The sequence below is a fragment of the Erinaceus europaeus genome, chromosome 21, assembly GCF_950295315.1.
Source record: "Erinaceus europaeus chromosome 21, mEriEur2.1, whole genome shotgun sequence".
Classification (NCBI taxonomy): Eukaryota; Metazoa; Chordata; class Mammalia; order Eulipotyphla; family Erinaceidae; genus Erinaceus; species Erinaceus europaeus.
In genome coordinates, this window is record NC_080182.1 from 40,589,181 (window position 1) to 40,612,886 (window position 23,706).

Consider the following 23,706-nt stretch of genomic DNA (forward strand, 5'->3'; position numbering starts at 1 on the left):
GAGAGAATTAGGCCAGATGAATAAAAGTAGTCCTTTCAACTTGAATATGCTGATATTTCTACACAGGAAACCCTTACAAAAGAAAGAACATGTGAGAGATGTGGACATATACGGTCAAATCCAGGACACAAATATCCCCCCACACACACTCACGTGTTTTAGCTGGTGTTTAAAGTGTGTGGAAGAATCGTAATATTTGTATTTTTCCCCCCCGTGCAGATCTGAAAACCATGAGTGAACGCCTCAAGAATAGGTACTATGTCTCTAAGAAGTTATTCATGGCAGACTTACAGCGAGTTTTTACTAATTGCAAAGAGTACAACCCCCCTGAGAGCGAATACTACAAATGTGCCAATATCCTGGAGAAATTCTTCTTCAGTAAAATTAAGGAAGCCGGATTAATTGACAAGTAATTTTGTTTCCTTCTGCTTCTTAGAAACTCATCAAGAAGTGTGCCTAAAGCAAAATGGTTTATTTAGTTTTACAACCAATTGGACATATGTATTGAAGATACCTGTAAATGTAATAATTAGCACTTTTGAAAAACAAACATAAAACCTCTTCGCTTTTCAGAGAAGTATTTAAATTGAAGTCATAGAACATTTTTTATTCTGTGGAATAGATTTTAATCTATTTACTACTATTAATGTAAATTTTCTATGGCATGTCCATTAGTGGAATATTCAATAATAGATTATCAGGGTTTCCTCAAAACTGGTATATGAGGAAATTGCACATAGTACCAAGATTTGGAGGAATCCAGGAAGTTTTCAGACCGTGAATGTTTCCATTTTTTTCTAATGGAAGGTGAGAGTTTATTTTAATTTTATTCTGAAGGACTTTAAGGAAAGCGTACATGAAAAACAAACAAAAGCCCATAAAAGGTGAAATATATGATGCTTGAAGTCTCACTGTAGACTTTTTATATATATATATATATATATATATTTTTAAAGACACTCATCCAGAAGAGGTGCTTTGAGCAGTTCTGAAAAAAAAAAAAAAGAAAAGAAAGCAGTTTCAGAAAAGTAACTGTTTTGATTCCTATGGAAACAGTTCTTAATAATACACACTTCCCCCCCCCCCCCGTAAACATTTAGGCTTTTAAATAATTCTGATGACAACAGACTTGTGAGCTTGTTACCACTATTTTAATAATTATTTTCTCTACACAAATGTGTAATGTCTTACTTGACTTTGCTTATGCAGGCCATAAGTTCCCAAAAAGTAATTTCCAGGGTCACAGATATGAAACTACTTGAAAATGAATTGACGTTGTTAACAAGAAAAGATACAGTATGAACATATACTAAGTTTGGTGACTCGTTGCCCTAATAAATACCATTTTCCCTTTATAAGACCCACATAACCCGACAGATATTGTATTATGAACCTTTTCCCACTTGCATTACAGACTATATTCTGAGGTGAATTAAAGTACCACAGAGGTTTGCTGTCAGTATTTCCACACCCACATGGGTATATAGTTCCAGGGTATTATCCCAGTAAAATCCATTATACATCTGTCTTCACCTGTTCAAGAATTTCACCTTAGTGCTTATATCTATTTCTTAATGAACACTACATTAAAAAGTTGGGCAGTTGCCACCCCAACTTTGAGAGAACCAACTAAAATAAAACAAACAAAGGCCATCTTGATAGTCTCGACACTAATTTTTATGATACGAATTTATAAACGGATTTTTGTAAAGGAGTAGGTTTTAAATGTGTATTTACCTTGATATTTTTTTACCAACACAGTTGAATTAAAGTAAAATAGTCACCAAAAACAGTCGCCAGCGATAATCTGCACGGAGGAAAAAGACTTGGCAAATGTCTTTTATGTAGACGTGTTTTGATGTCAGAGATATTCAGAATGCTCACACTGGAAAACAAAACAAAAAAGCCCGTTTCCTTAACATGTAAGAAACCACCTTGAGTGGCATCTAGATTTCTAATGAAGAACCACAGAGCTTGAAGGAAGTATCGTGGATTGGTTTCAAACAGTTCTTCATACTGGATCAGCTGAAGCATCTGGCCAGCTTGGTATCCTGTGAAAGTTTGTTATTTTCTGGGTAGACGTAGAGTATTGTCTTTAAAATCATATGGTCTCTTCTATATTGAAAGCATTTTTATGTTTTCTAATTTAAAAAATTAATATTTTCTTATAGATAATTGTGCAATAAAGCTAAAGTAGGATGTGTGGATTTTGCAAATGCTTTAACAACTGATAAAATTTTACATTTGTAAAATTAATATATTGTACTGGTACAAAATAGTTTTAAATTATATTTTTAAAAGCTCTTTATGTGGCGGTGTGTTTTCTTCTAGAGTTTAAGTATACTATCTGGTTGATGATCATTTACTACACCCCTTTTTTAAAAAAACAAATTTACTTATTTATTAATGAGGAAGATAGGAGGAGGGAGAGGGGTTTTGGATAACCACTATGCTGTCTTCCTAGCCCCAGAAAAATTCTAAAGAGAATACGCTGTCTCTTGTCTTATCCAATGCATTTGACCCACAGTCACTTAATAAATACAGAAGAAAGAAAATCCATCTGTCTTAGAAATTAAGATTATTTGGGCCAGGCAGTGGCATACCTGGTTGAGCACACACATTACAATGTGCATGCAAGGACCCAGATTTAAGCCCTTGGTCCCCACCTGCATGGGGGAGGGGAGCTGTCTCTCTCTCTATCTCCCCCTCTCCACTCAGTTTCTTTCTGTCTCTAATAATAGATAATTCAAGGAAAAATATATTTAAAAAAGAAATTAAAAGATTATTTTCACCTTTTTTTCTTTATAGCTGGAAAACAAGACAGATAAAAAAGATTTTTTTTAACTTGGTTAAGATTTGCTTATTTTTTTGGGTCATCTCTGAGTCTTCATTGATTTGAGCTGACATTTTTGGACAGACGGATAGAGGTGTGGAAGTTCAGTGTGGTGAACAGGCTTGAATCTAGGTCATGCTGCAGTGTGTGTGGGGGGGGGGGCAGGGGCTTGAACCCATGTCCTTGTTCATAGTACTATGTGCCCTTAGCTGGATGCACCACTGCCCGGCCCCAAGATTTATTTTTTTCCATGAGAGAGAGGGGGCTGGGGAAGGGTTCAGGTCATTGCTCAGCTCTGGCTTATGGTGGGCTCAGTGACTGATCTTGCGGCATCTGGGACTCAGACAGACAAGTCTCCCCTGCTCACAGCTCATTTTCAGGTTACTTGACTTCTTGACTCCTCGCTTAGGTAAGTTCTCCCCAAGGTAGGAACGACTGAGAGGCTGGAGGAAGTCAAAATGTGACAGTGAACATCTGCAGTGCGGAGTAAGGCTTCCTTCTGCTGTACTCTAGTGGTAACTGATAAGATCTCTAGACTGTTGTGATCCTTCAACATTAAAAATTAGTTGCGTTCATTCATTAGAAGAAAATAAATGGGAGGGGGAACTTGAAGATTCCTGTTCTTCTCTGCTATTTTGGCTCTGCATTGGCATTCTCCTCTTGAATGTCCAAGGTCCTGATGGATAGATCTTCTTGGGAAGTTGTAATTAAGTTATTATTAACATTTTTAATGCATATATTAGTGTTTCATGTATTTATTTTGCCTTTATTGGGGGAATTAATGGTTTACAGTCCGCAGTAAAATACAGTAGTTGGTACAAGTGTAACATTTAACATTTCTCAGTTTTCCACAGAACTATAGCCCTCCTTCCCCTCCTGGTCCTCCTCCACCATCATGTTCCAGGACCTGAACACTCCCCCTGTCCCAGAGTCTTTTGCTTTGGTGCAATCCACCAACTCTAGTCCAAGTTCTGCCTTGTGGTTTCCCTTTCTGTTTTTATTCTTCAACTTGTGTCTGTGAGTGAGATCATGCCATATTCATCCTTCTCTTTCTGGCTGATCTCACGTAACATGATTCCTATTTAAGATGAGGTGAAGAAGGTGAATTCACCATTTTTAATAGTTGAGTAGTATTCCACTTTCTCAGCCTTCATTTCTTTTTTAAGAAAACATTTCAATTTTAATTAAATACATATATATGTGTAGCTGTAGATAAAAAGATAGATCGAGTTGTTGGCAAAATCATGGTGAATTTTTCTTATGTTTTGCTTTTTTAAAAAAATTATATTTTTTATTTCATTTTTTATTTGTAAAAAGAAAACATTGACTAAATCATAGGATAAGAGGGGTACAGCTTCACACAGTTCCCACCACCAGAACTCCGTATCCCATCCCCTCCCCTGACAGCTTTCCTATTCTTTATCCCTCTGGGAGCATGGACCCAGGGTCATTGTGGGATGCAGAAGGTGGAAGGTCTGGCTTCTGTAATTGCTTCCCTGCTGAACATGGGCGTTGACAGGTTGATCTATACTCCCAGCCTGTCTCTCTCTTTCCCTAGTGGGGCAGGGCTCTGGGGAAGCGGAGCTCCAGGACACATTGGTGGGGTTGTCTGCCCACGGAAGTCTGGTTGGCATCATGCTGGCATCTGGAACCTGGTGGCTGAAAAGAGAGTTAACATATAAAGCCAAACAAATTGTTGACCAACCATGGACCTAAAGGCTGGAATATTGTAGATGAAGAGTTGGGGGCTTCTCCGTTTTGTAGATAGCTAGTAGGCATATTTTAGTTCTTTTTTTTTAATATTTATTTTCCCTTTTGTTGCCGTTGTTTTTTCTATTGTTATAGTTATTGTTGTTGATGTCAGATAGGACAGAAGTGGAGAGAGGAGGGCAAGACAGAGGGGGAGAGAAAGACAGACACCTGTAGACCTGCTTCACTGCTTGTGAAGTGACTCCCCTACAGGTGGGGAGCCGGGGGCTCGAACCGGGATCCTTACACTGAACCTGTGCTTTACACCATGTGTGCTTAACCCACTGCACTACCGCCCGACTCCCGGCATGTTTTAGTTCTATTCCAAAGGGCCTGTGGCTACTAGTTTTTGGTTTTTTTTCTGAGCCTGAAATCTGATATGCAGGTGGATCCAAGTTATTGTCTGGGGAGATGATGTCATGGTTGGAAAAAGGACCAGAAAGCTGGATCAGGGAAGAGAATAGCTCCCTAATATGGGAAAGGGGTATAAAAATTGTTGACTGTAAACCTCGATATGATGTGATCTGGGGAATTTTTTTTTTTTTTTAAACCAGAGCATTGTTCATCTCTGGCTTCTTATGGTGGTGTGGGGGGCTTGAACCTTGGAGCCTCAGGCAGAGTCTGTTTGTACAACCATTATGCTATCTACCCTCTGTCCAAAACAAGTGTGGGAAAATTAGAACTTCTAAGCTGCTGTTAAAGTGAGTGATGTACTTACTCTTTGCTCCAGGAGAACTGATTCATACACTTGGGAGATCAACTCCACCACCAGGTCTCACTGTCTGCAGGCTTATTCACATGTGTACAAGGATGCAGAATATTTTATTTATTTTGTTTATTTTCCCTTTTGTTGCCCTTGTTGTGTTCTATTGTTGTGGTTATTATTGTTGTTGTTACTGATGTCGTCGTTGTTGGATAGAACAGAGAGAACGGAGAAAGGAGGGGAAGACAGAGAGTGACCAACTGGGTCTGATTGGATTTTAAAAAATATCAAAGAAGCTTAAAAGCTCCGGAGACTTTACAAATTTAAAGGACAGGCATATGAGGAAATGGTTACGATACCTAGAGAAGTTAGATTGTGATGGGAGAAGATAAAGTGATTCTTTTCAGGGCTAGAAAAATGTGGGATGAATTTTGGTTGGTACCACTATAGAATGCAGAAAGAAAACTTGAGGTGTGATTGGGAAGGTCATCCTACAGAGTAGAATTTATTGATCAGAGACGTGGATATTCTATAATGCAAAGTTAGAGGAAGGAAATGTTAGGTTGAGAGTATGGTGGGGAAGCTGGGAGTTTCATGCAATGATTACAGCAAATGCAAAGTGGGGAGAGCAGAGAAATGTCCAAAAAGTGAGCACAGTGAACATGAGAAGGCAAGATGGCCACACAGCTACTCTACCTTCAACATTTCAGGAACAGCAGAATAATACAAGGACTGTTTTAGACAAACTTTATTGCACTGACAAATGTACAACTTCGTGCTTTAAAAACCAAAGGTATATACAAGTATAAGCTTCAGGCTTTCAGAACTGAACTACTTCCCTTTCACTGCTCGATCAAAAATACAAGGAAAGAAACCTTGGAATCAGTTATTTTTTATTTATTTTGTTTTTTTATTATCTTTATTTATTTTTTGGATTGAAACAGCCAGAAATCAAGAAGGAAGGGGGAGATAGAGATGGAGAGAGACAGACGCCTGCAGCCCTGCTCCCCCACTTGGGAAGCTTTCCCCCTGCAGGTGGGGACCAGGGGCTTGAACCCGTGTCCTTGCACACTGTAACATGCATGCTCAACCAGGTGTGCCACCACCTGGCCCCGGCATCCAGTTTTAATATCTGTGATTTCTGATTAAACTATTCTGAAAGTCCATGACATAATGTTTTATGGGTTTTGCTTAAGTGTCACTTTGACCTTGTTCACCTTGAGCCTGGGGTTCACATATCTAGTCCCTGCATCTAAGCTACCAGCATGCTCTAGTCCTGATACCATATACATGTCATGTGAAAAATTATCTGCCACCGTTAAAGGCAGCCAAAGGGGTATCTCAGGTCACAGATTTTTCTTTTTTATAAGGACATATTTCTTTTTTTAATTTCTTTATTGGGGTATTAATGTTTTACATTCAACAGTAAATACAATAGTTTGTACATGCATAACATTTCTCAGTTTCCCATATAACAATACAGCCCCCACTAGGTCCTCTGTCATCCTTCTTGGATCTGTACTCTCCCCACACACCCATCCCAGAGTCTTTTACTTTGGTGCAATATGCCAATTCCAGTTCAGGTTCTACTTGTGTTTTCTCTTCTGATCTTGTTTTTCAACTTCTGCCTGATAGTGAGATCATCCCATATTCATCCTTCTGTTTCTGACTTATTTCATGAATTTTTCAAGGTCCGTCCAAGATTGGCTGAAAACGGTGAATTCACCATTTTTTATAGCTGAGTAGTATTCCATTGTGTATCTAGACCACAACTTGTTCAGCCCCTCATCTGTGGTTGGACACCTGGGTAGATTTTTCTTTTTATCAACGATGGGTGCTGTGGTGTTTCTGTGTGGTCCTGGAAACAGACCCCAGAGCTTCACTGAAGATCCCCTGCTTGTCTCCAAACTTAACTCATTCCAGTGTCCCCCACTTTAAAGGAGTTGATGTCAAAACTTTATCATTTATAAATCTTGACTTTTTACCTTTATAGAAAGCTGAGAAGAGGAAGCCCCCTTCACAAATTTGAGTTTCTTGAATTCACCTGTTTGATTAAAATGAAGGCTTTAAACTATACAAAAAAAAATCTGTTGGGGTGCTTAAATCACTATTGATATTCAAAAGAAAAAATATACACATTTAACAAACGCTTAATTAAGCAACTTTGTCACATATGAAGTATCATTTTGAAAAAATGGCCATGATCTAGAGCCCTGATAAAAGGGAGTGACAGTTCAGCCCACTAGGACTTATAGGCTCTCTTCAAGCAGAAGAGAGGGTTTAAGATGAGTGAAGCGGCGGTTAGAAAAGCCACTCAAGTATTTGGATCAGACTTTCTTCTTTCTAGAACTGAGTCTGGAGTCCTTTTTCTGTTTGAATCAAGACACTCAAATCAGCAGAAAGTCATTGTAAATTATCAATATTTCCACTGCATTTAAAAAATTTTTTTTTTTAGATTTTTAAAAAATATTTATTGATTGATTCCCTTTTGTTGCCCTTGTTGTTTTATTGTTGTAGTATGATTGATGTCATTGTTGTTGGATAGGGCAGAGAGAAATGGAGAGAGGAGGGGAAGACAGAGGGGGAGAGAAAGACAGACACCTGAAGACCTGCTTCACCACCTGTGAAGCGACTCCCCTGCAGGTGGGGAGCCGGGGGCTCAAACCAGGTTCCTTACACCAGTCCTTGAGCTTTGCACCACCTGCGCTTAACCCGTTGTGCTACCGCCCAACTTCCATTTCCACTACATTTTTAACAGCAATTCCATGTTTCAAATAATACACTGATCCTTGGGGGAGGGGGGAGACATCCTTAGACAAAGTCTCATAATCTGACTTCCCCAACAGTATGTCACTGAAAGTGAGTTCCCACAAACTTAAGTTCTTATGAAGCAATTGTGGGCTCCTGATAGCTCACACTGACTGTGCATCTGCACTTAGGCAGAGATGCCATTGGGCCTTCCTTATTATGTTTTGGAGAAAGAATTTATCTGATTCTCAACTTCAGGAACCAAGGAGACACTGGTGATATCCTTCAGGCTAAAATGAGGTGGTTGGTGAGTTTCAGGTAGTACATCTACAAGAGTAACTTTTATTGAATATGCAATATTCATCATCAGCAACAAAGAAACCCACATAAACTAAAATGTTATGAAATTATATTTCTTAAATATATATAAAATCCAACATTTTGTACTGTAGTTTTCTAGTATGTTCATGTATTCCTTTTACATTTATCCCAGACGGCACTGAAATATTAAATCATCATAGATGTATGGAACTGATTTGACACACATGTACAAAAATGTAAAATTCTTCTAGGATTGTTTACGATGGACTCGTTTAAACTACCGAATCTTAACTTTAGTTGTACCTTGCCCTTTAGAATCAAGTCCTGTCTCTCTTTTTTTTTCTATTTTTTTTACATTTATTTATTTTCCCTTTATGTTGACTTGTCATTATTATTGTTGTAGTTATTATTGTTGTTATTGATGTCGTCGGTTGTTAGATAGGACAGAGAAATGGAGAGAGGAAGGGAAGACAAAGGGGGAGAGAAAGACAGACACCTGCAGACCTGCTTCACTGCCTGTGAAGCGACTCCCCTGCAGGTGGGGAGCGGGGGGCTCAAACCGGGATCCTGAACACTGGTGCTTGAACTCTGCGCCACCTGCGCTTAACCTGTTGCGCTACCGCCCTACTCCCCCCCTTCTCTTGTTTTTATTGTCTAGAGCCTTGTGCACGGATAATACACTGCTCCCAGCTGCCAACTTTTCCATTCTGTTGATTTTATCAAGATCAATACGTAAGAGAGGTCACAGCACTGCTGCACCCTTTGGTTAGCTTCCCTTGGTGCTGTGGTGCTCCTGTGTGGTGCTGGAGACTGAGCACTGAGCCCAACGCTGGGCGGATGTGCACACTCTACCACGAAAAACAGGGGCTTCCTTTATAACGCTAAATTACAAAGGGTGATTTGAAAGTTACATGGGCACTGGGACACTGGGACATGGAGGTATCCAGCACAAGTAGGGACATTGCAGGACAAATTATCTCTCTTTTAAAAATATTTCATTTGTTTATGATACAGAGAGAAATCGAGAGGGAAATGGAGACAGGGAGAGAGAAAGAGAGACACAGCACTACACACACAGGCACTACTTGAGGCTGGGAGCTCAAACCCAGGTCCCTGCACATGGCAGCATATTCGCTCAACCAGGTGCGCCAACAACTGGCTCCCTTATGCCTACTTTTGATCAAACAAAACCAAGTGTTGTTTTTTTTTTTTTGACAAGTTTTTAAATACCTCATAAACACTGTAAAAAAGAATGTCAAGGGGGCCAGGCAGTGGCACACCCGATTCTTCTTCTTCTAGCGTTTGCCCTTCTTCCGTAGGCAGTTAATGGCTTTGAAAGTGACTGGGATCCATGTGGATTCAGTCAGCTAGGAAGGATCGTCAATTTCCCCAATGAATGGGTACTCATGGGATGCACCACGGGAAGGTCGATCCAATGCATCCCAGCACAACCGATTAAGTGCACACATTACAGTGTGCAAGGACCCGGGTTCAAGCCCCTGGTCCCCACCTGCGGGGGGGTGGGGGAGCTTCACGAGTGGTGAAGCAGGGCAGCATGTGTCTCTCTGTATTTTTCCCACTCTATCTCCCCATCCCCTCTCAATTTCTCTCTGTCTCTATCCAATAATAAATAAATAAAAATTAGAATTAGAAAAAGATTATCAAGCCTAAGAGTTAAGTTATCAAGCTTAAGAGTTCACCTTAACAAGGAAGTTATCATATACTATAGACACTGAAAGAAATTGAGAGGGGAGGGAGACAGACATAAAAGCTTTTGCCCTGCAGGTAGGGGCTGGGGCTTGAACCTGGGTCCTTATACACTGTAATGTGTCACCTCCCAACCCCCCCCCCCAATTCTTTTAAATCATGGTTTCTGTCAAACTGAATATTAACCAAGGCCATTAAAATAACAGCACTGCATTCAAGCAGATGTTTCTGGTGAGTATATAAAATAGGTTCTAATTCACCCTAATTCTGCACAAAGAATACTTGCCTACTTTGGAAAACTTCCGTTCCTTAAGAGATGTAAAAGCCTTCATAGCACACAGTCACTGTTTTCAAGAGGGACACAGCTGTGATTTGCAACCCCAGGACTGTCCCCCTGTCTAGTCAGACTGGATCTTTCCTCAGAGACAGATGGTGACTGTGAACCTCGGGGAAGCAGATGGTGTATGTATACCCTGTAAGCATCAGGAGAGATCATTCAGCCTAGGCATTAAAAATGCAGGCAAACAAGTAGATCACTTACAGGTCCCTTTTGTGGGCTTAGGAGCACCCAATTCTTTGTCCTTTGTATATTTTAAGGCTCTTTCAGAAGAAGGCCTGGTGATGGGAGTGCTCTCACACTGGCTGGGGAGATCTGGAGCCTTCTTGCAGGAGGGCAAATAGAGGCTGGCAGAGTCCTCTTCTGAACTGCTTCATTCAGAGATACCCTTTCACATCCGTCGGCACTTTCTTTTCTATCAGCCTCATTGCTCATTTTTTGTCTGGAGCGAGGTGAACACCTCTCCCAAATTAAAAATTGTGCATCATTGCAAGTCAGATTTATTCAACTTTTCTGTGGAAACAGTTTTTTTTTATTTCTACTTTTATTTCCTCTGTATGTTGGTTCAATTTTTCATTTTTTTCCCTTCTGTTAGCTTTTCTTTCTTTTTTAATTTATCTTTATTTATTTATTTATTGGATAGAGACAGCCAGAAATCAAGAAGGAAGGGGGTGATAGAGAGGGAGAGACACAGAGAGAGACCACTCGTGAAGCTTTCCCCCTGCAGGTGGAGACCGGGTGCTCGAACCCGGGTTCTTGCGCACTATATAGCACTATATAGCATGTGCGCTCAACCAGGTGCGCCACCAATATAGCGCTATATAGCATGTGCGCTCAACCAGGTGTGCCACCACCCGGCCCCTCTCTTAGCTTTTCTTTTCTCCTCCCTCTTTCTTCCTTGTGTGATTCTATTTTTCCTTTTAGTTTGTTCACACTTATACTCTGAAGTGTCTTCTTTTGTGTTAAGAGGACCTCCTGGGTGATTCTGTCTTGGCGATGAGTTTATCTGGTCTGTCTTCCATCGACAGACATTCTGTTCCACATTTTCAGGGCTGTGCATATTCACCAGTGGGTCCACACATGCAATTCTTACTCATTCAAAAGACTCCTGATGAATTGCTGGTTTCAAAACCATCCAGGGCGCTCAACTGACAGAGACTGAGATGTTTCCTTAAACTGCGACGGGTGGAGACAGCGCTGGGTGAGGTCCTAGCAGTAGGCTTCCCTCCATCTGGAGTCACATCAAATCCCAGTCTGTCCTGAGAAGTAGTGGGTATCTGTTCTAAACAAATCTTTAAAAATAAATGAGAAAAACAGTTTTAGTTTATGGGAAATTTAACTTCAAGAATCTTTTACTTCAGAGTAAAAGGCTATGAATAAGGGGCCAAGCAGTAGCGCGCCCAGTTAAGCGCAGGCCCCTGGTCCCCACCTGCAGGGAAGCTTCACAAGTGGCGCAGTACGGCTGCAGGCACCTCTCTGTCTCTCTCCTTCTCTACCTCCCTCCCCTCTCAATTTCTATCTCTAGCCAACAATAAATAAATAAAATTTTAAAAAATCTCTTAAAAAAAATAAAACTATGAAGGGAACTACCATGTTTTATTCATAGCTTTAAAAAATTTTTAAATATGACTTACAGGAAAGTCTTTTGTTTGTTATTAAATAAAGGATTATAAAAAATTTTAGCTTGGCTATATGTAATGGAATTATCAAATTAACTTTATTTTCAGTAAAGAGCCTATTAAGACTTTAAATATAAGTGTCAGTGGTGCCAGTGTGGGACTTTACACCAGTTATCTTATAATATTGAAAGCCATTATTAAATGACTAATAGAAATAAATAAAGTTAATGGTGCAAGTTTCTGTTCAAATGCTTCAGAGAATTAAAATTTTCAGGTACTAATGATCACAGTGAATGTGGTATTTATGGTGGTAAATAAAAATCTAGGAACTCAAACATTACCACTTATTTATTTGGCAGCAATAAACTAGTGGCTAATATCAGATCTGTGAAAGTAGCTTATATAACCTGAAAAAATATTCTAACTTGAGATTTTATGTGTCTTGGGTATAAAAGCCTAAAGAGAAACCAGTCATTTAATGCATAGGATTCAGAGGATGAGAGCTTTAGGGAACTAAATTATTTTGTGAAGAGTAAGATTGAGATAAGTAGGATAGTCTTTCAGGTAAGAAATATAATTTGTGATTTTAGGAAAAGTGAGGATATTTGGTGCTACTTACTCAAAGTTACCCCCTCATTCATGTAAAGAGAGCTGATTTTTGAATATAGGGCAAAATAAATCTAAAAGTCAAAGAAGGCTGACCTAGGAGATAGATAGCACAGTGGCTAGAGTTCTAGACTTAAAAAAAATTACAAGGTCCTGAATTCAGTCACCAGTATCACATATGCTAGAGTGATGCTCTGCTTCTTGCTCTCTCAGGCTTTTGAGGCTGAGTTGGAATTAAAATACTTCTCTTAGCACTTGGCCTTCTTCTGTGAGCTATGTTAGATCAATGCAGCAAAGGTGGGCGTGAGGAATAACCTCATTGCAAGACTGGCCAGCTCCTCATGGGGCGCGAGCACTTCCACACTACGATCATCATCTCTGGCATTATGCTATTCCACTGCAGAATACTGTGCCCCAGGATGGTTCCGTAGCCCCCATGTCCACTTGGTCGATTCCAAATTATATTCCTCCATGAGGATCATTTCTGGAACCATCCATTCCACCCCGGTTCCATGGCTGCCAGTTCTTAGTAACATCGCCCCACCAGATATTCGTCGGGATGCGGCATCATCTAAGTTCATTTCCCATGTCTACGCTCGACCAGACCTGCCAATATACGTGGATATCTTCGCCCACCCTGGCCAACGCTTGACGTCTCGTCACCCAATCTGGTCCCCTACGCCTACACTGAACTTCTCTGTTCCAGTCTCTTGGAAACAGAGCTGGCAGTCAGCTGAGGTCAAGAACAAACACCTCATCACAGACCCCTGCAGGTGTCAACCCAGCTTTGACCTAGCACGTTATGATTGGGCCCTCCTCAATCGCTATCGAACAGGCCATGGCCGGTGCGCCGCTATGTTCCATCGCTGGGGAGCCAGAGACGACCCGAACTGCCCCTGCGGCTACAGACAGACTATGACCCACATAGTCAACGACTGCCACCTCTCCAGATTCAAAGGAGGTCTCGAAACTTTACATCAGGCTCATCTGACGCTGTTGACTGGCTACGGAAGAAGGGCAAATGCTAGAAGAAGAAATGTGAGATGGGACTGACTGTGGATTTGTAGCCTAAAGTTGTTCTGAGGGTTAAATGAGATAGTGCATGCAAAGTAGTTAAGAGATTACTTGGCATGTAGCAGGGCTCTGTAAACTGTAGCCATGATTATAGCCAAGGTTTCTGACTATATTTAACACAATAAATATATTTTAAAACTCTTATTACCCTGTATAAAAAAAAAGATTTGCCTTCAGTAGAACACCAGGTGAACAGATTTTTAAAAAGTCAGACAAGGGGTGGGGAGATAGCATAATGGTTATTCAAAAATGACTTTTGCCTGAGGCTGCAAGTCCCCTAGTTCAATCCCCAAACCAAAGCTAAACAGTGCTCTGGTTAAAAATAAATAAAAAATAAGCAAACATTATAATATAAAGGTAAATAATTTTTTAAAGTGAAAAATAAGAGAAAAATTATGCTATCAGCTTCATGCTCTCATCTTGTCCTCAATATTTTAAAATTTCACTTGCATTACCTTCTACTTTGAAAGTTTCTCCTTGTGATGGAAGGCAAGCTTCTTGAAGAGGAACTTGCCTTAAAAATATCAGTGAAAACAGAAATTTATTTAAAAATTATAAAAACAAAGTTAAGATTTTCTTTTAAAAAAAACCCACAAGTTTCCTTTACTCTGTATCATAATTCTATTCTAAAGTTGACACTTCTTTTTTTTTTTTATTTATTGGGGAATTAATGTTTTATATTTAACAGTAAATACAATAGTTTGTACATGCATAACATTCCCCAGTTTCCCATTTAACAATACAACCCCCACTATGTCATTTTAAAGTTGACACTTCTGTGTCAAATGAAACCAAACAAATTTAAACTGATGACATCAAATGGGAATAAAAGTCATAGATGAAATGGCTTCTGTGAGGAGAGGCCAGTTTAAACTCGATCTGCCATGAATGCAATGAATTCAAAGGAGAAGAAGTCACATCAAGTTGGACAGTTTCTCCTGAAAGCACGCCACAGCCCTATCATCTCACTGGGGGGGCGGCCCACTAGAGTGGCTCAATACATTATTTTAAAGAAAGGTCTTTGATTCATAAACTCTTTAGGAGCTGTTGTCATTAGCCAGACTATCATTTGGGGGTAGCGGACAGCAGACGTATTTATTTCCATGTTTACTTGTTGATTTCTAATGTTAACACGATTCACTTTCTCTTTAAAAAACGTGTTCTCCTTTCATCATAAAAGTATTTATGACTGAAGAGCACACATTACCCTGCATGAAGACCTGGGTTCCAGTGGAAGTCCAGACATGCCGGGGAAAAGCTTCATTCGTGGTGGAGCAGTGCTCCAAGTGTCTCTCCCCACCCCCCATTTTTTTTCTATCTCTATCTGAAAGTAAGAAGGAGGGAAAAAGAAGTCACTGGGATGGGTGGATTCTTCATGCAAGCATTGAGCCCTAGTGATAATTCTGGTGGGGAAATTTTTTGTGTGTGTGCTTTAATTATACTATTACCAATCATTTCATTCTGCTAATTGTTCTCATTATTATTAAAATTCTATCCTGCTGACATCAGAATCTGAATACAGGTTAAAGTAACAGAGTTAGGGTAACCAATTGATAATAATTTAAAAATATTTTAAAAATAGAATTAACTCATCTTAAAATTTTGCCCATCACATGGGAATAAAAGTCATATAAACAACTACTTCTGTGAGGAGAGGGCAAGAGATACAAAGGGTGATGAGGAAATAGTTTATGGCCATAATCTTTTATGGATGACAATTACGCTTCCCTGAGGATAGCTAGATGTGTGTTGGGTAGTGTGCCAGCTCCCTGGCTTAAAGCCTCTGTCTCTAATCCTGCTTAACTAAGCACCGCCATGCCTGCAGGGCATTGGTTTGATCCCACTTAAAGCTGCGGTCTATTTACATAACCACTGTTAACTAAGCACCACCCTCCCTCCAGGGCATGGGTTTAATCCCACTGGTTCATGATGTCTTTTTGCTCCGCCCCCTCTCATAGTCACCCTCATTTCCACAGTCTTTTTTCACTCCGCCCTCTCTACGTCACACCCTGTTTCCACCCAACTTGGCGAGTATATATACAAGCTGCTTTTCTGAGTAAACACACTTGGAATTGCTTTCCGGCTCCGAGAGTTCCAGAGTGTATCTCCTGCGACGCTAGCCCGGGCACGAGTTCCTGATCCCTCTCCCACGCAGCAGCCTAGGTTGGCTCCAGTTGAGTTCTCTCCAACCCAGAGAGCACGTGCTCGGGAAGAAGCACCCTCAGGCTCTCCCGGCAGATGTGTCAGCACATATTGCTGGGTATCAAAACTACGGGAAGAGGGTGGTGCCACTGGTATTTAGTGGGCAAAGGTCCAAGGCGTTGCTATATATGTAGCCAACCATAACAGAATGATCTGCTCTCACATGTCAATAGTGTCTGAGCCTGAGAACTGCCAGGGGAGAGTAATGGAAATGTTAGGAATACTAAGAGTTTTGGCTCCACAGGGATAGACTTTAAACGAACTCACTGAATTATATAATTGAGATCTGTGTATTTTACTGTATGCAATTATAAGCTAAGGATTCTTATTCAAATAAGGACAGTGCACTTGATTCCAGAGTAGGGGGAGAATGTGTATGAGGTCTGGTTATATTTACGAACAAATTGAAGATACCGTAGCTTGTCAAGTATGGTGTTTAATATGTTAAAAATTATGATTTGTTATACTCCTCTGCTAAAACAGACTGTTATTTGTAAGACTGGCAAGAAACCATTTGAACAACCAATGCATCTCAGAAAAGATATATACGTTATAGAAACATGACTTACAGGAAGTCTCTTGTTTGTTATTAAAGAAATAATTATAAAAAATTTTAGCATGGGGGGTCGGGTGGTGGCACAGTGGGTTAAGCGCATGTGGCGCAAAGCACAAGGACATGCATAAGGATCCTGGTTTGAGCCCCTGGCTCCCCAACTGCAGGGGAGTTGCTTCACAGGCAGTGAAGCAGGTCTACAGGTGTCTTTCTCTCCCCCTCTCTGTCTTCCCCTCCTCTCTCCATTTCTCTGTCCTATCCAACAACGAACAACATAAAAAATAACAATAATAATAACCACAAGGAGGCTACAACAAAAGGGGGAAAAATGGCCTCTGGGAGCGGTGGATTCATGGTGCAGGCACCGAACCCAGCAATAACCCTGGAGGAAAAAAAAAATTAGCGTGGCTATATATAATGAAATTATAATATCAAGTTAAGTTTATTCTCAGTAAAGAGACTATTAAAACTCCAAAAACAAGCGTCAATGGTGCCAGTGTGGGACTTTACACCAGTTATCTTATAATCTTGAAAGCCATTATTAAATGACTAATAGAAATAAAGTTAATAATGCAAATTTCTGTTCAAAATGCATCAGAGAATTAAAATTTTCAGGTATTAATTATCACAATGAATGTGGTAGTTACAGTGGTAAATCCCTGGAGTGGTTATCACTACTGGAGTCCACTCCAGAGGGACATAGTTCCTCGTGCTGGCAATGTAGTAAAACAAACACTGTTACCACTTCAGTATTCAAAACGAAGCAACCAATTACTGAGCAAGACTCACTTATTAACAGTCTGCTATGGTGCCAGGTACTATTCTAGGTTGACAGAAGCAAAAAGCAGATGAGCCTTTCTTTCTTTCTTTCTTTCTTTCTTTCTTTCTTTCTTTCTCTCTCTCTCTCTCTCTCTCTCTCTCTCTCTCTCTCTCTCTTCTTTCTTTCTTTCTTTCTTGCTTTTTTATTTTTGCTAGAGACAGAAACAGAAAGGGGAGGAGGATATAGAGGATGAAAGAAAGACACCTCTGGGGACCGGGGTGGCGCACCTGGTTGAGCACACATGTTACAATGTTCATGGACCTGGGTTTGAGCCCCCAGTCCCCACCTGCAGGGGGAAGGCTTTGTGAGCAGTGAAGCAGGGTTGCAGGTGTCTGTCTCTCTCCATCTCTGTCTCCCCCTCCCCTCTCAGTTTCTGACTATCTCTAGCCAATAAATAAAGATAATAATAAAAAAGACACCTGCAGCACTGATTCACTACTCTTGAATCATCTGTTTTCCATCTACACCATGCCTCGGCCTCGCGTGAGCTTAATGTGCAGCTTGACGATGCGAGAATCCGGCATGAAGCCCAGCCAGTCTATCTTGGCGTTACTCTCGATCGCACCCTGTCATTTCACGAACATCTCATAAAAACTACAGCAAAGGTGGGCGCGAGGAATCACATCATTGCAAGTCGGCCAGCTCCTCATGGGGCGCGAGCGCTTCCACACTACGATCATCATCTCTGGCATTATGCTATTCCACTGCAGAATACTGTGCCCCAGTATGGTTCCATAGCCCCCATGTCCACTTGGTCGATTCCAAATTATATTCCTCCATGAGGATCATTTCTGGAACCATCCGTTCTACCCCGGTTCCATGGCTGCCAGTTCTTAGCAACATCGCCCCGCCAGATATTCGTTGGGATGCGGCATCATCTAAGTTCATTTCCCACGTCTACGCTCGACTGGACCTGCCAATATACACAAATATCTTCGCCCACCCTGTCCAACGCTTGACATCTTGTCACCCAATCTGGTCCCCTACGCCTACACTGAACTTCTCTGTTCCAGTCTCTTGGAAACAGAGTTGGCAGTCAGCTGAGGTCAAGAACAAACACCTCATCACAGACCCCTGCGAGCGTCAACCCGGCTTTGACCTAGCACGTTATGATCGGGCCCTCCTCAATCGCTATCGAACAGGCCATGGCCGGTGCGCCGCTATGTTCCATCGCTGGGGAGCCAGAGACGACCCGAACTGCCCCTGCGGCCCCAGACAGACTATGGCCCACATAGTCAACGACTGCCACCTCTCCAGATTCAAAGGAGGTCTCGAAACTTTACATCAGGCTCAACCTGACGCTGTTGACTGGCTACGGAAGAAGGGCAAACGCTAGAAGAAGAAGAAGCTTCTTCCCCTACAGGTGGGTGGCTGGGAGCTTGACCCAGGTCCTTGCACATGGTGATGTGTAAGTGCTCACAGGTGCACACCACCAAGCCTCTGCGCCTACTCTCTTAAAGCCTTAATTCTAGTGCAAGAGAGACATTTTACAAAATGTCTATATAAATCATTTCATAGCGGTAAGTGTGATAGAAATGCTCTGGGTGAAGTGAAAGAGAATTTGAGGATGACGGGCTCTTGTAGAGTAACTTTCACCTGAAGTGTGAAGAACGCAAACCAGTCAGCTATTGGAAGAGCAATGGGGTGATCATGCTGAGTGAAGAAAGACGTGAAGGACAACTACCAGATGGTTCCACTCATATGTGGACTATAAAGGACTAACACAAATGGACTTGGAAAAAACAAAAAGGTACGCAGACTGTTTCTTGCACCAGGTGATAACTGAGAATGGTTACCGGGGGTGAGGGGAGGCTGGGGTGGTGGAGGCAGCATAAAACCTTCGTGTGGGTGTGATACTTGTATGAGTCACGTTTGCGCAGGAAAATACTGAGATCTGATAATTTTAGAAAATAATGCTAAACCACTAATTAAAAAAAGAAGGGAGGGGGGCCGGGTGGTGGCGCACCTGGTTAAGCTCACACACTACAGTGTGCAAGGATCCAGGTTCAAGCCCCCAGTCTCACCTGCAGGGGGAACACTTCACAAGTGGTGAAGCAGGGCTGCAGGTGTCTGTCTCTTTTCCTCTCTACCTCCTCATCACAGTTTCTCTCTGTCCTTATCCAATAATAAATACATAAATATAATGAAAAAAATTGCCCATTCACAAAAGGAATTCGGTAGGATAACCCATTCTGCATTCAGAAAAAGTCATTGTAGCTGGAATGTAGTTGCTAAAGACTGAAAATGTTGGTCTGCTTCTAATTCTGCTTCTAAGACCCCTTCTGTTTTGATAATCACGTTAGGTTCACTTGCATTGCTTAACACTGTGGTCTATTTACATAATCACTGCTTTACCTGAGACCCGCCCTGCCTACAGGGCACTGGTTTAATCCCACTGGTTAGATGCAAGCTTGATACTTCCGAGCGCTTTTTCCTTCTCCCCACCCCCTATCTTATGTACTTCCTCTTCCTGACACTTCCACCTCAGGAAATATAAAGGACAGGATTTTCTAATGAGGAGAGATTAGATTGATTGCATTGCATTCCCACTCATCAAGAAAGATTGAACTGCGTTCACAGCTCAGCCATGAGTCCCCGGTTGTCTCTCTTCCCCGCCCACGAATCTAGCCTGGCATGAAGATATGTGTTTATATGCATTTAACAGTCGTGGCTTGGTTTTAATCTAAATGTGACAGAAATTATTTAACTGTTAAGCAGTGAGATAGATTAATTTGGCCATGGTATAAAACATGGATTGAATGGGGCCAAAGACAGAAGTTGGGAAGTCATCATTGTGAATCATGGAAGACATTGGTTAGCACTAGAGGTCTATGGTTATAGAGGTGAAACCCAGAAAGTTCTGAGATAAAAAACATTCCTAGGCTGTTTATAGGTGTAGAGGTGGGGACACTAAGGAAAACGGATGCTTCTTGGGATTTTAACTTGAGAAAATGCATAGGCTACTGACAGAAGAGATAGGGAGGTAAGAGTAGCAATTTGTACTTTCTCTGGGTAGGGGAAATAAAGTGCTCTGCTCTGCACATAGTGTGTTGGAGTTCCTTTCTAAATATTTAAATGCTCGCATCAGGTAGTAGCTCTGTGTGTACATAAACAGTATTTAAAGCTCTGTGTGTGTGTGAGTATGTGTGAGTGTGTGTGTGTGTGTGCATAAACAGTATTTAAAGCTGTGTGTGTGCGAGTGTGTGTGTGTGAATGTATGAGTGTGTGTTAGTGTGTGTGTGCACGCGAGTGTGTGTGCATGGGTGTGTGTGAGTGTGTTTAGTGTGTGTGCGAGTGTGTGTGCATGTGTGAGTGTGTATGAGTGTGTGTGCGTGTGCATGTGTGCATGTGAGTGTGTGTGCATGTGTGAGTGTGTGTGCATGTGTGTGTGTTTGAGTGTGTGTGTGCATGTGTGTGTGTGAGAGTGTATGAGTGTGTTTTGAGTGTGTGTGTGTGTGTGTGTGTGAGTGTGTGTGTGAGTGTGTGTCTGTGTGTGAGTGTGTGTGTTTGTAGGGACGACACACCTGGGAGAATGGTCTACATCAAAAAGATTAGAAGCAATCTTTCCAATTTTGTTTAGAATCTTTTTCAAGTGTAGGTAAAGAAAGAGAGAGGGAAAAAAGAACTCTGATATACTCCTGGCTCTGTTAACATTATCCCTTTTTCTTTCTCTATGAAGTTTCCTTGGCACCAGTTTCTGGGGAAAGGAGAGGAAATACTGGCTTATACTTCTTGAAGTTCATGTCCAATGAGGCATGAATAATAATATTCTAAACCAGGTATTCTCCATAGCTTATATTTTGACTGGCCTTTTAAATTTTTTAAATAAATTGCATTTCTTCATTTAGTTGTATTTTTTGCTATTTACTTATTCCCCTTTGTTGCCCTTACTGTTGTAGTTATTATTGTTGTTATTGATGTCATCATTGTTGGATAGGACAGAGAGAAATGGAGAGAGGAGGGGAAGACAGAGAGGGGGAGAGAAAGACAGACACCTGCAGACCTGCTTCACCACTTGTGAAGCGACTCCCCTGCAGGTGGGGAGCCGGGGGCTCGAACCGGGATCCTTATGCTGGTCCTTGCGCTTTGCGCCACCTGCGCTTAACCCGCTGCGCTCCTGCCTGACTCCCCTTGACTGGCCTTTTTAATAAAATCTTGGACAGAAACAGAATCACTAAAAATGTTGACAGCAAGATGGAATGGACCTTTCTTCTTTCTTCCTTGCTTCATCCTCCCCCCACCCCACCAAAGGGAGACAGCGACAGGGAAATACACCACAGCACTACAGCTTTCTCCAATGCACTGAGGACTGGGCTTGAACATGGGTCGTGCACATGACAAAGCAGCTGAACTATATTGTTATTTGGGAATTACTATATAGTCTTCTTTATTTAGCCAACTAATAGGTAAAAATCATTCTCTAAAAAGCACACAAATATTCCCCACATCCCAAATAAAAGAAGTTGTCACAAAACTGAACTAGGTAGAGCAAAACTGTAAAGAAAAGCTAACACAGCATTACGGTGTTTGGTTTTAATTAGTCTGACTGAACTACCACTTTTATTTTTCTTTATATCTTTGCCTCCAGGATTATCGCTGGGGCTGGGTACTGGATATATGAATCCACTGCATTATGCTACAAATCCACTGGAGGTCATTTTCTCCACTTTATTGGATAGGACAGAGAGAAACTGAGGGAAGATAGAGAGACACCTGCAGCCCTGTTTCACCACTTGTTAAGTGAAGCCCTGCAGGTGGGAAGTTGGGCGGCTTGGGGATCCTTGCACTTTGGATTATGTGTGCTTAACCCGGTGAGCTACTGCTCAGCCCAGAAATACCACTTTTTAAATTTTATTTTATTTTTATTTTTTTATTAAGAAAGGATTAATTAACAAAACCATAGGGTAGGAGGGGTACAACTCCACACAATTCCCACTGCCCAATCTCCATATCCCACCCCCTCCCCTGATAGCTTTCCTATTCTCTATCCCTCTGGGAGCATGGACCCAGGGTCATTGTGGGTTGCAGAAGGTGGAAGGTCTGGCTTCTGTAATTGCTTCCCCACTGAACATGGGCATTGACTGGTCGGTCCATACTCCCAGTCTGCCTCTCTCTTTCCCTAGTAGGGTGGGGCTCTGGGGAAGCTGAGCTCCAGGACACATTGGTGGGGTCTTCAATCCAGGGAAGTCTGGCCGGCATCCTGATGACACCTGGAACCTGGTGACTGAAAAGAGAGTTAACATACAAAGCCAAACAAATTGTTGAGCAATCCTGGACCCAAAGCTTGGAAAAGTGGAGAGGAAGTATTAGGGAGGTACTCACTGCAAACTCTAAGAACTACCACTTTTATAGCTTTAGCTTAGCCAACCTACTATTTACTCACTTAGATGAAAGTTAAAAAAAAAAAAAAAAGGAAAAAGGGGAGTCGGGCGGTAGCACAGTGGGTTAAGCGCAGGTGGCGCAAAGCTCAAGGACTGGTGTAAGGATCCCGGTTCCAGGCCCTGGCCCCCCACCTGCAGGGGAGTCGCTTCACAGGCGGTGAAGCAGGTCTGCAGGTGTCTGTCTTTCTCTCCCCCTCTCTGTCTTCCCCTCCTCTCTCCATTTCTCTCTGTCCTATCCAACAACGACAACAACAATAATAACTACAACAATAAAACAGCAAGGGCAACAAAAGGGAATAAATAAATAAAATAAATATTTTAAAAAATTACCAAAAAAAAAAAGAGAGAGAGAGGAAAAAAAAGAAAAACTGGCAGCATAAAAGGCTAACTAACCCCTTTCATACCTGTTTTGCTACTTGCTTTCAGAGCTGTTTGAGAAGGACAAGCCTCAGTCACCTCCATGGCTTCAACTTTCTTTTCTTGAGAAATTCAGCCCTTGCAATGAAAATACCTGAGCAGTTTCTTCTGCTTGTTTAGAAGCAAGTTTGTCTCTCAATGCGCACAGCTGATACGCCAGGTGATAGCATTCTTTTCTCAGCTGCAGGATTGTCTCTTGGGCTTTTCTCACTTCAGATTTTTCATTTTCCAAAGCCAAAAGTGATGCAAAAGTACAACATCAAGATTTTACTGATTATTTGACAAGGCGCAGCTATGAAAAACTCGTTTGCCAATCTCTTGTCAAGTTTTTATTCTTTTTTTCTTTCATTCACTTCTTTATTTCTTCCAGACTTTCCTGAAAGGCCTTTTTAAGGCACCTATCCTTGGCCATCTTCTACCTAGAATTTAAAAACAATGTTTAATTTTTCTTACAGGTATTAAATAAAATACAGGACTGAAAGTAAAAGCAGTCTAGAGAGAATGGAATAAGTAGATTAGTGATTTCAGAATTAGCTTATAATGGCCAGCCCACCAGCCAGGCAAGAAATTAGATTTAAAAAAAAAAAAACCTTTATTTTTATTATTGGATAGAGACATTAAATAAATTAAATTAAA

At 41.3% G+C, this 23,706-nt stretch overlaps 2 protein-coding genes across 2 annotated transcripts in view; one reads left to right on the forward strand and one right to left on the reverse strand.

Annotated features, from left to right (window-relative positions):
• Nucleotides 1-2,304, forward strand: part of KAT2B (lysine acetyltransferase 2B) — a 138,061-nt gene extending 135,757 nt beyond the window's left edge. Inside the window, exon 18 of the mRNA XM_060180874.1 lies at nt 220-2,304. Coding sequence (XP_060036857.1) covers nt 220-413 — 194 coding nt within the window. The 3' untranslated portion in view covers nt 414-2,304. The remainder of the gene's footprint in view (nt 1-219) is intronic.
• Nucleotides 444-23,482, reverse strand: SGO1 (shugoshin 1). Its single transcript, XM_060180887.1, is given in 7 exon segments — nt 444-514; nt 1,935-2,051; nt 14,153-14,211; nt 17,100-17,164; nt 23,165-23,321; nt 23,323-23,383; nt 23,386-23,482. Coding segments are annotated over 7 exon segments (627 nt in total).
• Nucleotides 23,483-23,706: the final 224 nt, after the last annotated feature.